At 39.1% G+C, this 14,312-nt stretch overlaps 1 protein-coding gene across 2 annotated transcripts; it reads right to left on the bottom strand.

The window, feature by feature from the left end:
• Positions 1–9,712: 9,712 nt before the first annotated feature.
• LOC132975615 (protein FAM161A-like) lies at positions 9,713–12,981 on the bottom strand. 2 transcript variants are annotated; one of them, XM_061040297.1, is made up of 4 exons: positions 12,747–12,981; positions 11,291–11,556; positions 10,940–11,107; positions 9,713–10,733 (listed from the first exon to the last, which is right to left on the bottom strand). In XM_061040297.1, exons 1-4 carry the CDS (start codon positions 12,843–12,845, stop codon positions 9,929–9,931), a joined length of 1,338 nt encoding a protein of 445 aa, XP_060896280.1. In that variant the 5' UTR covers positions 12,846–12,981; the 3' UTR covers positions 9,713–9,928. The 2 variants fall into 2 exon arrangements, with proteins under 2 accessions (XP_060896280.1, XP_060896281.1); XM_061040298.1 differs by having other exon boundaries at positions 10,940–11,104.
• Positions 12,982–14,312: the final 1,331 nt, after the last annotated feature.

Here is a 14,312-nt window from a genome sequence, read left to right as displayed (position 1 = left end):
GGTTATAGCGGCCCTCAACAAAAGGCCTCGCTGAACAGGCCAGAGTGGGAACTCTTGACTCTGTCTGTGTTATACTCTGTTTTCTGTTTATGTATGTTCTTTGGTGGGACTTGTCTGTGTGGACAGTAACGGTGCTGTGGAAAAGAATTTCCCTTTTGGGACAAGAGAGAGAGAGAGAGAAGGGGAGGAAGACATGATGCTTTTGTAAGGTGGACTTGAGATGGAGAAGAAAGGATTGAGAAGGGTGTATGGTATGTGTAGAATATGTTAATATGTGTATTAATGACGCCTTGAGTTTAATCATCCTAGCCTCTGATCGGCTAACGGCAAGACATGTGACGAGTAACTCGTAGAAATGAAGAAGTTATGTTATTGTTGTGTAACGGAATCAATGTGGCTGCCAGTAAAGTGCTGATGAGGAAGTTATCTGTTTACATGCTGCTGTTTTTCTTAAGTAGAGAGATAAATCCACCACACATCGGACTCACACGTTATATGAGTAACAACAGCAATGATAAAAACTAGTTGTTTGTTTAATCATCACCACCAGTAAAACTAGTTCCAGCCTTGAAACCATTTTTTGCAATAATTCTTCTTTGTGATTGTCTACACGTTGCAGCAGATCAGTTACTTTGTATCTGCACATTTGGCTGCAACCAGTGAAATAAGGGTCTGTTAGCTTTGGGGGCCTGTGTGTTTAAGAGCTTCCAGCCTGATGAATCTGGACTAAGACTTTCTGCTGTAACGTTACGTAACTTTAATGCAGTGCTGTATTTCTCTACAGCCAAAAAGACTGCCTACAGTTTCTTTGAATTGAAATGTTCCAGCTTAGCTGCTGAAGTTTGATGAATGTCAACTTAGGACAGCAGGTCAGATTCACTGTCCTATCCAAACAGAAGTTATATCAATGCCAAACTGTCTCAAACAATAGAGCACAGTGAGCACTTCCAATCAAGACATTTAGTGTCTGCCATGTTAACATGGTCGGACATGTGCAGTAGTGTTGTAGTACTCCATCAGTCTCGATCTCAAGACCATTCTAGAGACCACTTTTTGAAGGTCTCAGTCTCGTCTAGGATTGATTAGAAGAAAAACATCCCTTTCTAAAAGAACAAATCATTAATTTGTAGTTTGATTTTTATCCCCCGGTTACGGCCAAAACCTTCCCAGTGTTACAGTCTATGTGAGGGACACACCCGCTGCACACAAGATGATGATTTTTCAGTGATATTTATGGTCTATGTTTTGTCTCAGTCTCGCACTGCGTTGGTCTTCATCTTGACTCGGTCTCGACCCGGAAATGTCTTGGTCTTGTCTCGGTTTCGGAGCACTCAGGTATGTCTTGGTTTCGGTTAGTGTGGTCTTGACTACAACACTAATGTGCAGCTTTAAACAATTGTATTCTGCTCAATGGCCCATCAGGAGCTCAGTATATTCCCACATATGACCCATTGAAACATTCTCTGCAAGTTTTCCTGTTATACATTTTTTTATTAATTTCTTTAATTGATTTGAAAACAATTTAGGATAGATTGATTAACATGAAGCCATGTCTAGCCAGTAAATCAGGAAGTTAACTCATGATTGTGCAGGTGAATAAAAATGGATGAATGAATAACAAAGCAAAGGAGGTGAAGACTTCGATAGCCAGAAGATGACACAAATCTTCTCAACTCTGAATCAGAATAAAAACATATTAATGAATAATATTCCCATCATGGCGAGTTTCTGCTCCTTCAAAACTATCATACCAACACAGCATGATCATCTGATGCTCAAAGAGGAATTCCAGTCATTGTTCCAAGGGATATAGGGAGGAACTCAGCAACAGCTGCTCAGATCTTTATCACACAAACACACATACACGTGACTGGTCACGAGAGCCACAGTGTTTTGACAAATAATAAGGGTGTTCTTGGAACACTTGCCCCTGCCCACAAGCTAAATGGTTTCTTCTTTGCACCTATGACTCCAGTCTCTCCAGTCTTAATATCATTCAGTCTGTCACTTGACCACTGACGGCATTATGTCAGTAACCTTTGTATGGATTGTCAGGAAATTTTGAACAGCCATTGATTGTCACTTGAGGTTGTTTCTCTGACTGTTTACAAAGCACCACAACGCAGCAGACGTTTTGTTTCGTTCACCTAAATGTCTTGACAACTTGTGAATGGTTTGCCAAGAAATTGTCTTGATCCCTAAGATGTCATCCGGTTCCACCTGCAGGTCCATATTTTCAGTTGAGTGAAATGTTCTTCAACTTTTAGAACCCTTTGAAACATGACTTCCATTTCCTCCTCGGGATGAAAATATTTCATGATCTCTTGACTTTTCCACTAACATTATCAGGACAAAATTTTAACTGTCCATCCATCCATTATCTTGCTCTTATCCAGGGCCGGGTTGCGGTTGCAGCAGGCTAAGCAGACGTCCCTCACAGCACCAATTGGCTATATCTGCTATTGCTGACCTTAAAAATGATAGTAAATAATCAGAAAAAGAGAATCCATAGCATCCATGGCATTTTTTAGCATCTCGTGGAGCAGCATAGAAACAACACGACCACTGCTGCAGCTTCTTTCTTTGTTTGAAAACAGGGCGAACTTTTACTTTGAAAACCGCCTTATTGTAGAAAATCTACTGATTAGAGCTGCTGCACTGCAGTCAGAACAGGTTTAAAAAAATAATAACAAAGAACCTCTGACATTTAGCAAAAATTCTCTTCTGTTTCAATTCAAAACATAAAGTCAACTCCTGTTTAGGACAGAGATGGTGAAGTAATTGTTTTTAACAGAAAACTGTGCCACCAAAGTTGATCACTTGCATTCTACTCTACTTCTGTATTCTTGGCACGCCCTGGGAATATCTGCTGCGCTATATTAAGATACACACTGATTACAGTTACACTAGAAAGCTGACACGACTTTCCTCTTTGTCTTTAAGGTTATGACTATGACATGTGGCGTTTACATGGAATGACTCAGGCTGGATTCTGAAACCTTGTCTCGTGTTTTTTAGAATAATGCACAATGCTTATTTTTTAATTGTCATTTACTTTTTGTTTTGTTATCAGTGAGTAAAAAAAACATTCAGTCTTTTTAGATAGCGTTAGAAAGCCCTCTATTCCTTTTATCTTGACATATTATCCTTTACACTGATACACTTCTTTTTTTGTGTTTGATCACTGCCTCTATGCTCATATGCCAGAATGAGACTATCAAAATGTCACGTAAGCATTTGTTGTTTATCTCTCTAAAGATCAGTAAGTATGGAGAGCTTCCCGTGACTCACTTCCTATGACACAACACACTTTCCACTGCTCTGTATATGCAGAGACAATAAATCAGATAGAAAAACAAAAACACTCGGTTTCAAGAGGCAGACCTTTAATCTCTAATTGCAATTGCAAATCACATAGAAAGAGCTAAAACAGCTCAAAACCAAATATACAGGATTTGGGTCATACAAATTTCATAAGGCAAACAAGGTTAAGAGACACACTTATGATAGATGCATATAATGAGAAAGGTCATTTCTTGTCTTTAAACCTTCAATATTCTAATACATCACAAAGTAAACCTACATTGTGTCTCCTATTGCATCATACACACGTTTTAGTTACTACATTGCTACAGAAGCTGAAGCTTAGACATTAACAGCTTAAAATAAATTATTTTTTTCACCTATTATTAAAAGGGAATGATTTGTTGTGCAACTGTCGTCATAAATGAGACTGTTTAAATGCTTGCTTCGCTTCTTTGCTGGAAAAAGCTTACAGCTGGCGTGACAAAATGCTCCTGCGTTGAACACCTCATTCTTTCTATCAGTCGAGGAAAAATACCAGGGGACATTTGACCCCACCATTGCACTAAGGATGAGTCCTGCAGGGCACCATCTCCATCTCAGACACTCAAATACATATCTATCTTCTTTCTTCATCTCCCCCACCTTCATTTTCTCTACTAGCTTTCCCGACTCTGGTAAGAAAAGAAAAAAAGACTCCCAAAAAATAACTGCTCAGTTTGACGAAACATCTTTGGTGGCAGTCTCACATCTTAAATAAATAGGATAAGGAAAGTGCATAGAAAGGAGTCTTTGTCAGTGAGCATTAAGTTAGACAGCGATGCAGAGCTAGCCTGATTAAGATTGTTCTGTTTGAAATAACAAAATTAAGCGTATAGGTGTGAGGATCCCTGTTATTGTATCTGTCTCTGTCATATAAGAGTTTTTGAACTGAACTCTTAACTCCTATAAGTTAGCAAATGTTCATCTCTAAATAAGGTCAATATACACAGGACCGTCTTGAATGGATTTACATGACACAAAACACTGAAGTATGACACTATACAGTACATAAGAAAAAAGAACAGTATGAAGACCAGGTTGATATTGTTTTAGCCTAACTTCCCTTGGCACGCTGTTTCCCAGTACGTACTTGATGGTATTAAGGCTGTAGCTCATTCATAAACAGTTAAAAGGTCAGCATTAGAGCTTAGTGCTGACCCTTTCAGTATCCTTAACAGCAATCAGTCAAATCTTAATCTAACTGGTAGCCAATCCAGCTGTTCAAGACAGGGGTTGTCTTCTCTTACAGCTGGCTAAATGGGAAGATGAGCTGAATCAACTCTATCCACCGTAGAGAAAGTACAGCCAAAGTCCATGCTGCTCCTTCTTTCAGGAGCCTCCGGCATCTTCACAGAAGTGTAGAAGCAACTGGGATTTCTACAGCGTCACACCCCAAAAACAAGAACAGAGAATTAAAACGTGCACCAGATATAGGAAGTGACTGTTATTTTATAAAAGGCCGTCATTTTAAAATACCTGCAAATGCGATCTCTGAACATGAACATGATGCATGAAGTGAGCAGCAGCACGAGAGTGATGATTATGGGAATCAGTATCCAGTTGAGCTTGTGAGACAGATTTGCTGTTAAGAGAAAAGAAAACACTGTAGTGTTTATATCATTTCTAGTCAAAAGGTTCTCCTTTCACTTAGTAGGAGTCAAAGACTAGACAAGACCAGATAAACATCTCATTTCAAAATATTACAGACATGAATAAGTACTGAATTGCTTGTGAGACAAGCTCACTTGATTAGATTTTAATTTTTCCTTTAAAAGTCAGTTAATTTAAGTATTATCACAAATGATGTTTAAAGGCTTATCATCGAAGAAAAACAAAAGTAGCAATTGTTTGGTTTGCACTTCTTAGACAATTTAAATCCAAACAAAAGGGTTCAAAGTCGCCTTTTTACCCCGAGATCAATGAGAAAATGAACTCCACTCATGTCATTTATTTGACTTGTGTGTCAAACCTTTCCAACTTCTTCTCCTCCGTTGATGTAATGTCTTACATGAAAGAGTAAAAAGTTTAGAGTTTCCTAGTGGCTCAAGTTTGACTTTTTCTGCAGTCCTAAACATCAAAAGCCAAAAAGTTGCACAGACAAAACTGTAAGCTAGTTAGAAATGGACCCACCAACCCAGTGAGAGGAGTTTGTGTGTGTGTGTGTGTGTGTGTGTGTGTGTGTGTGTGTGTGTGTGTGTGTGTATCCTGCCTGATTGTTCTCAGACACATTCTGTTCTGTTTATTTTTTCTTACATCCAGGTGTTCACCGTTTAGCCCATGTCTCTGTATGTTGTTGAAGATACTTTTCCCATGACTTGGGGAAAAGTATCCTGTCATGTCACTTTCCCTTAAGTCACACAGCCTGGGGCAAATCTGCTGCTCAAAGTTCCCACCTACACCTATTAGGTATTGTATGCAGTTGCGCCACGCCTGGATTTTGCCTCATGTTCAGTCTGAACTTAAATTTGCTTTATTAAAAGCAAAAGCAGTAGACAATGTGTAACAGGAAAGACATGTTTGTATGTTGTGTAGTTACAGAATGTAATTTTACAGATTATCCACAAATTGAAAATTGTTGGCCATCTGTGGTGTCTACTAATAGCACAGTTCTTAGCGTAACTTATTTTTTGCTCTGTTTTTTTCTATTTTATTACAAACCTTTATTAACCCAGTTAATTCTTGTTTTTATAAATTAGTAGAAGTAAAGCAATGGCAGGCTGCCAGTGGTGCAGTGGTTATTGCTTCACAGCAAGAACGTACCAGGGCCTCTCTGTGTGGAGTTTCTCCCAGTGCGTGTGTGGGTTCACTCCGAGTACTACTTCTTGTTCCCACATGAAGACATGCATATGAAACATTGTTATTTCCTCTTTTGTGCAGTGGTGTTTACAGTATATACATTGTTGATCAGTGTCTGCAGGTCTTCTCATCAAGGCAGAGCTTCGAGGAAGCCTGAGAGGTTGAATGTGCAAAATCACCACAAAGGACTTGTTCCTCATACTGTAGAAGTGACTTAGCAAAACATTAAGTTTAAACTTCTGACATGAAAACTAATAGCTTTCTAGTATGACGACAAGAAAGTTGTTATTCACGCTAGTGAACAGCAGGTTGAGTCACACCAGGAAACCTCTTAATAATTGCGTCCAAGATTCTAAATGCAAAAAAAGTAATACACTGACAATAAGTTTCATTCACACTTGACTACACTTGTACTTACCGAGTGGAACCCAGTCAGAACTTTGAGTACAGCATACTGCAAAATGAGGAAATTCAAAAGTCAGATCATTGATGTGAAACTTTGATGTTAAGTACCCCTCCCATTTAAGTCCAACAGGTGATCATACGTACCACTGCAGGTCCCTCTGCGTGGCCCACCCTAAGCAAGGACATCCGAGAAGCACAAATATATAAATAAAGATTGTATAGTCTAGAACAATGTATCTTGCTATTCTAAAGTGTATGGCTCTTCTTTGTAATCTTTCATGTGATGTTTCTCAGGGTGCACTAGGGTTGCATTACCTCAGAGAAACAGTTCCTCGAGTAGTAGATCAGCTCCTGGCACTTTTTGAGGAGAAGAGTCCGGTTGGTTTTCATCACCACCTGCTCTTCAATCTTCCCTCTCTGATTGGCTAGCACGTGGTGCTTAATTTAAAATAAGACCGACAATGACACCATTAGTGTTTGAATGATCTTCCAAGCCAGCAGAAGAAAGATGGTTTCAGATGAATCCACATAGAAAAGGTCTATATTCATTTCAACACAGATATTCTCAGTGAATTTCTCCTCAAGTTGTTATGTAACCAACAACCTTACGCCAATCTGAGTAACAACAATGGTGCAGTGTAAGTGGCCAGTTTAACCACAGCAAAAGCTAGTATGATGACACTAATTTAGCTATATTTTGCATAAAAGTTTTGGGAGCTGGCATATACAAGGTAAGTGATACCCAGCTGTTAAAAACAAATAATGATGTGTACTTCTTTATAGTAGCCTAATGGTACTGGATTGGGAATTTGAAACAGGAAGAAAGAAATGGAATAGGAACATTTGTTGAGATTGCCAGGTGTTTTAAACATTGACTTTCAGGCACATATCTCCACCAGCATTTTCCTCAAAACACGTTGTACATGACAGAGGGTTCACGCTAAGTTAAACAATACATATTTTATCTGACGTAAGACACAGGTGAAACTTATAAAGCAATAATAGCTGCAGTCTTTTCATGTGTGTGCAACATGTGTCATGTCCTCCAGAAACGGTTAAAAATACCAAACTGAGCAATTCTGACTTGTTTAACTTACAGTTTTGTTGCTCCAGTTGTAGTTACAACCAGTCGCCTCAAATTCTGGGACACTATAAAGTACCCCTCCAGCATCACGAGAAACATTACAGGGAACTTCATATCCACTGCAGAGCTTTAGATATCCAACTGGAGAGATAAAGAGACAAAACCATTACCAGAGCTTAGATTATGTTCCAGATGATGATATTTTTATTCGCTAAAACACTCTTAGGCATAATGTGAGCAGAATTTACCTTTATTTGTCTCAAAAACTATACAGTAAAATCTGCTAAAGAATTCTCACTATGACAGGCAGGGACATGAGGAACAAGAATCCATTGAAAGATATTTGTCACCTGTCACAGATTTTTTAAAATAAAATATTGAATATTACTAAAATATCAAAGCTCTCATTGAAATTTGAACAGAATTAAACTTAGATTATCTCAAAAACTTTTCAGAAAAAAAAACATCTTAAAATGTAAAGGGCTATTATAATTGCTGTAATTAAATTTGTATTTTATTTTCATTTCATATTCAATGACAAGTTTTCGAAATACGCGTCCTTTTTGGTGTGGCTTCACCGCAGTCATTCGAGCCACAGCCGGCTGCTGCCGGGAGCTTGCAGTCTACCTTGCTGGGATTTCACTGAGGTGTCGGTTTTGTAAAACCAATGTGCCGCTGATGAGTTCATTAAAAATGTAGGGTACTCACGGAGCAGAATCCACATGTAAAGTCCACGCATCTCAGTGCTTGACACGACAATCACCTTGAAATACTCAGAAGACGCCGGGACACAGAGGCTCACGGTGTTTTATATGGCCTATGGGAGGGCCTTAATACAATGGAATTCCCCCAGTTTGTGAAAACATCACCCACTTTTTGCAGGTTGTGTTGTTATCATGAGATGGTGTCTCATTACCACCTACCGGCAGTTAGTGATACCTACACTTTAATTACAGTAACAACCTTTTGGTGCTAATACCATCTATGAATATACGCAGTAAAACCGTAATAGTGAAATAAACGTTAATTAATCTACAAAATATGTCATAGGGTATAATTTACATTTCATAAAATGTTAAAAATGTCAAAAAGTGTTGAAAACAAAGGCATTCAAAAGATATTTTTAAAGGTGCCACCCCATATTATACTGGAAGAGGGTAGCCTATAATAATTTATTTTCAATTGAAAATTGAACAGTTCTTACCTGATATAAACCCTGCATTTATTAATTTATTGAACCTTTAATAAAGTATTTAGCTGTTGGTTGACAGTGGTATAACAGTCATGATCAAATCTTACCATAATAAGTTTCCAGTATCTTTTTTTACCATCCAGGAAATACATCTTTAACTGTGTTTTAGACTCTTGAAGTGACATTTTTAAGGTGCCCTGCTTAGCTCTTAAGTAGCCTACTTTATCATTAGAATCCCTGTCACTCAATGCCTCTTCATAATTACACATTCTGCACAGGCAGGATGAATAGAATATAATAGATATTTACTGTCATTGCTAGCAAAACAACTAAAGTGTTTCCCTGAACACAAGGAATATGTGGTTAAAGTTGAGAAACTAAGTATAACTATGTGGGATGATTCAGTTAGTTTTTATTACTTATAACACATCTAAATCCTGGTTGTTCAAAACAACTTCCACAGTTTCTTGATGAGAACTCTGTCATCAGTGATGTGCCAAGAAATGAAGCACCAACAAAGGAAACATAGACAAACACTGCCAGGATTTTTTCTTTTTAGGTTTCCAACACACACCTTTCAATATTTATGTTTCGGTGTTGCATACGGGCTACTAAAATATGTTTGGATAAGGAGTATGACAACAATGCTAACTCAGTGTGTGTGTGTGTGTGTGTGTGTGTGTGTGTGTGTGTGTGTGTGTGTGTGTGTGTGTGTGTGTGTGTGTGTGTGTGTGACTCTTTCAATAAAAGTCAAGCTGCAACTTTGGATTCAGGAGCTTTATAAATGCAGTCCTCTTATCTTAATTAGCTCAAAAATATTTCAACATAGCAGTTATGAAAACAACACACATCTTGCTACTGGATATACAAAACCTTATCTATCCATTTAAACCACATGTTTGATAAAGAATGACTGTACAATAAGTCATTATTCATTAGCAGACTAACCTAAAACAAGGGTAATTGTTCCCTTCGTTTTGACATTATTCCTTCATTTTTTTATATAGAACCTTTTTTATATAATGTACAATGTAGACACTGTTGTTAGTCAGCAGGGACTCAGCACCACTTGTCTGCAGAGGCGAGACAGTGTTGCTGGTAGTGGCTTATAGCGGATCGATGTACGACCACTCCCTTTCTTTAACCATTTCAATGGAGACCTCTAACTGCTTTTTCACCGGCTTGGAGTATGGACATCTCTCGGCCCTGCAAGAATCAGGATCGGTATCTGACATAGAGTGGAGCACGTCTTGCTCCATGTCAGAGTTTGGATCACTTTCAGTGACATCCTTCTCCTGTGTCCAGGCTGGAGACTGGGTCTGGCGGCTTGCTGTTTTGCTGTCCGCTTTGTGTCTGGTGCCGTACACTGAGCTGGGCATGGGCCGAGCCCTGAACGCCTGCCGTTCCTCTTTGGGTCCCTGCTTCCCCAGCTCTGCTGCAATCTTCACCTCCCTCTTTCTTCTCTCCCTTTCTAGGAAATGGAAAGGCTGTGGCGAAGAAGAATTCGATCCCTGGTTGCTTTTGTCTGTGTTGTTGTTATTGTTGTCACTTCTGCTTCGGCAAGAGCGCTGACTGGAGCGGCGGCTGACAACTTTGAAGAGAGGAACATGTATGTGTGCTGGTGCAGGTGATGCCCTGAACTGTTTCTGGCATTCTCTGAGCTCTTCCAACTCCTGTCTTAGCAGTGTGTTCTCTAGCTCGACCTCAGAACGGGTCCGCACCCGGTGCCTCTTCCTCTCCTCCTCTCTCAGCATCATCTGAAAGGGTTTGGGCACGGTGACCTTGGAGTTTGAGCGGACCCTGACCCCACTTTGACGGGACTTTTTTTCCCGCAAATTGGAAAAGGAGGCCTTTGGCTGGAACCGAAACTGCTTCTGTGTTGTCAATTCTTCAGGGCTCAGAAGGATCTCTCTGGAAGAAAAAATAAAAGAGTAAAGTTATTGATGGATAATTTGTCAGATTCCATACATTTCTGACATGTGCAACCTTGAATACAGCCCAATGACATGGCAGCTGCGTTTTAGCCTCTCAAACGAAGAGTGTTGCCGGATGAAAATGGCTGTTGTGTGAATATGCTTAATAAACAGATGTATTTTTGTCTCATATACTTCACCAACCTTCCAAAGGGTTGGTCCCAGTCATGAGATCTTCTTGGATTGTCCAGCTCTAGTTCCCCCATGCTGTCCGCCCCACAGAATTCTGATTGGTCAGAACCGCTCGATGTCTCGTGGAAGTCCAGCTCCTCCTGGGAGTTGATCCTCTGGAGTTTCCTCACTGAGCCGCTACTTTAGGAGTAAATACAAGAATTACACTTCTGTAAAGTGGCTGTGCTCATAAGCAAAAAGACACATTTTAACCTTCCAAAAATAATAAACTTAATATATTCATTCTGAAGTAACACTGATAATGTAACACTTGATAGTGGGTCATGTAAAGGCAGCATTTAGAGACTGTATGCCATTATCTACCTTACTGGCAGTCTGGCCTCACTGTTCTCTCCTCTTACGACCCCCCCGTCGTTCTCCCCCCGGCCCTGGCTGATGTACATCCTCTCCAGCTCGGCCATGTTCCTCAGGTGAGCACTTTTCAGCTCCTCTAGTCGTCTGTAGTACTCCTGGTTGGAGAAGAACACATGCTGCTCCCTCTGAAGGCCGTAGATTTCCAGGGACAGAGACCTGCGAACCCTCCTGCACCCTTTTGCCTCCTCATTGCACTCTGATCTCAGGTCATAGTTCTGAAAGGCGGACGTTTTATACACTTAACATTTGGAGGATGCATCCAGTGTCATCAGCATCCTATATCATAAGTTATAACCCTTTGCTGTTTAACTATCAGTAGAATAAACATCATTGGTAAAATCAACAAAATGGTTTAGAAAACGCTTCAAAATGTTTCATTTCACTTTGGTACATATTTTATAGAGTTTTTAACTTTAATTCTGCGGTTTACAGGAATTTTTTTAAGCCTTAGAAAAAGTTCTCAGTTTTAAAATACCCAATTGTTATTAAACATTACAATGTAATTATTCACTATAAACCAGAAATAAGGCAGAAATATAATTTAGCAATCTTTTCTATATTATTGTCTTCAATGGGATTGTGAATTCTAAAGGAAAAGAACTATGTTCTTGTATTTTTTGAAGACATTATGTAGGATTTGCAAAACGATTTCCTGCATCCTTGATGTAATAACTACGACGGAGGATTAGGGCCACGTTAAAAAAATATATTTTTTTTTTATTTCGAGATTAAAGTCGTATATTTACGAGATTAAATTCGTACATTTACGAGAATAAACTCGTATATTTACGAGTTTAATCTCGTAAATGAACGAGTTCGAGACCAGCCTGCGCGAAAATGATGAAAGTAGAACTCTTAAAGTCTTTAAAGAATAAAAGAATAAAGTTGTTATTTTAGTCTATAGCAGAAGAGCAGCAGCATCCTGTTCTCAAATGACAAACATGCAGCATCTTGTCCTAAAGGTTTCCCTAATAAGGAAATAGGCTACTTCCTTGTGTAGTCGGTAAAAACAGTTCAACTTGCAAGACTTTGTTTTTCTGTAAAATGATGAACAGGACACAAACTGGCTCTGCACATGAGACACTTTAACAAGGCAGACAGAGAACAGACACAAATAGTTGTGTTGGGGCTTTACTTATGCAGATATGAAACTACACATGCTTTTGGCACATCATCTTCACATTGTCATAAAATATCAGGAACCTCAAAAGATACTGAAAGAAACTGTGGCTTTTCCGAAGAAAGAACCACACTGACTTGGAGGAAGTTGTCTGCAGAGGAAAATACTTACTTTGCTGAAACTTGCTGAAGTAAAGTTCCAACTAAAATGCCAATATATTGAATATTATTACATATTAAATCCCCCCCTTCGTTGCAACAAACTAGCCTATTTTTAAAGCCTCACCTCAATGCCACAGTTTTCGTCCCCGACAAAGAAATCCTCTCTATCCCCTCCATACAAAGCTATTAATTCTTTGTTTTCCAGAGAGGGTGATCGGTACATGGCTGAAATCTTCCTAGTTATTTTTTTCCAAACAAAAGTCTCTCCTCGAGCAGCCTGATGCAGTCTCCCAGTCTGCACACTGACCTAGTGAATGATAACAGGACAGCAGCAAAGATTAGCAGACACTGCACTGACACACTAACTCACGCACAGACATACGGAAGACTTTATCCTATTACCATAAGGAGGAGAAGCGACTTTACTGTTGTCAGGGGTAGTGTTGGACAGATGGCCCATATGGTCCAGAGGCTTTTCACTGAGGACAACATTCAAAGTCAGAAAGATGTCCATGTGGGTTCTCCCAATCTGATTTAAAGATTAACTTTCTTGATAAAGTGCTCGTAAACAGTACCCTGCACCTGTTGCAGCTTGCAAAAGGTTTGCATGAGCATAGGTGAAGACATTGAAGGACACCTCACCGGTGACTCAAAGTATATAAATCATATGATACATGCATACTAGATACTATGCCATAGATAAGGCATGGACCTAAGTACCTACGAAAAGAAAAGAAAAACATTTAAAAACTAGACAGTAAAAATAACAACACAGTAAAAGGACAAAATAAAATGGAGGAGAAAAACAATAATAATAATAATAATAATGATAAAACAGACAGACTAAATCTCCCAGCCCCATCACCACACAGCCCAGGGATCCCCTAATAAATCTGAACATGAACAAGACCATTAAAGCAAGCAAAAGTTACTAGGATTATTATTCAGATTTCCTCCATCATCCATGATGATGATATCCACAGAAATAGTGATGAAAATAGTACATAACATGTTTGTATAAGAGGAGACAAAGGGACAGAACAAAGAGGGTCACATAATATATACAGTATAAGTATAGAATTCACATTCACACTCATATAAATAATTAATTACAGATAACTATAGCAAACCACAGATGTTTTGTAGTAGCTTTGACCAACAAGTAATATTTAATGATTTGGCACAATGTAATCGAGCTGCTCCATTTGGGCAATATCTCGGTAAGTGGAGAGCCATTCCCTCATTATCAATGCATGCGGCTGCTTCCAACAACATGCAACCATTTTTTTTAGCAGCTGTTAGACCAGCTTACAAGAGGCGTTTGTCACTTGTGGTAAACTCCAAGGATGAGGCGTCATTAAGCAGAAGCAAACCAAAATAGAGGAAATGCACTTGAGATATTTGACCAAAACTTCTCCACATCCGGACAAAGCCAGACCATATGAACGAAAGTCCCAATTACATTGTCTGGACAGAAGTCACAATATGGATTATCTCTGAATTTAATTTGATATAGTCTTCGGGGAGTGAAATATGACCTGTCAACAAATTTGTAATGAATCATTTGATGGTTTAAATTCCTAGAAGACAGAGATATGTTCAGCCAAATAGAGGGTCAGTTCAGATCTTGAGAAAAGTTAATGTCCTTTTTCCACAGGTTGTTAAGCGGTAGCGGTTTAAAGGAGGCCTC

The sequence above is a fragment of the Labrus mixtus genome, chromosome 6 (assembly GCF_963584025.1).
Source record: "Labrus mixtus chromosome 6, fLabMix1.1, whole genome shotgun sequence".
Classification (NCBI taxonomy): Eukaryota; Metazoa; Chordata; class Actinopteri; order Labriformes; family Labridae; genus Labrus; species Labrus mixtus.
Note: the sequence above shows the minus strand (reverse complement) of the source record. Positions and strands in the feature narration are given on the sequence as shown.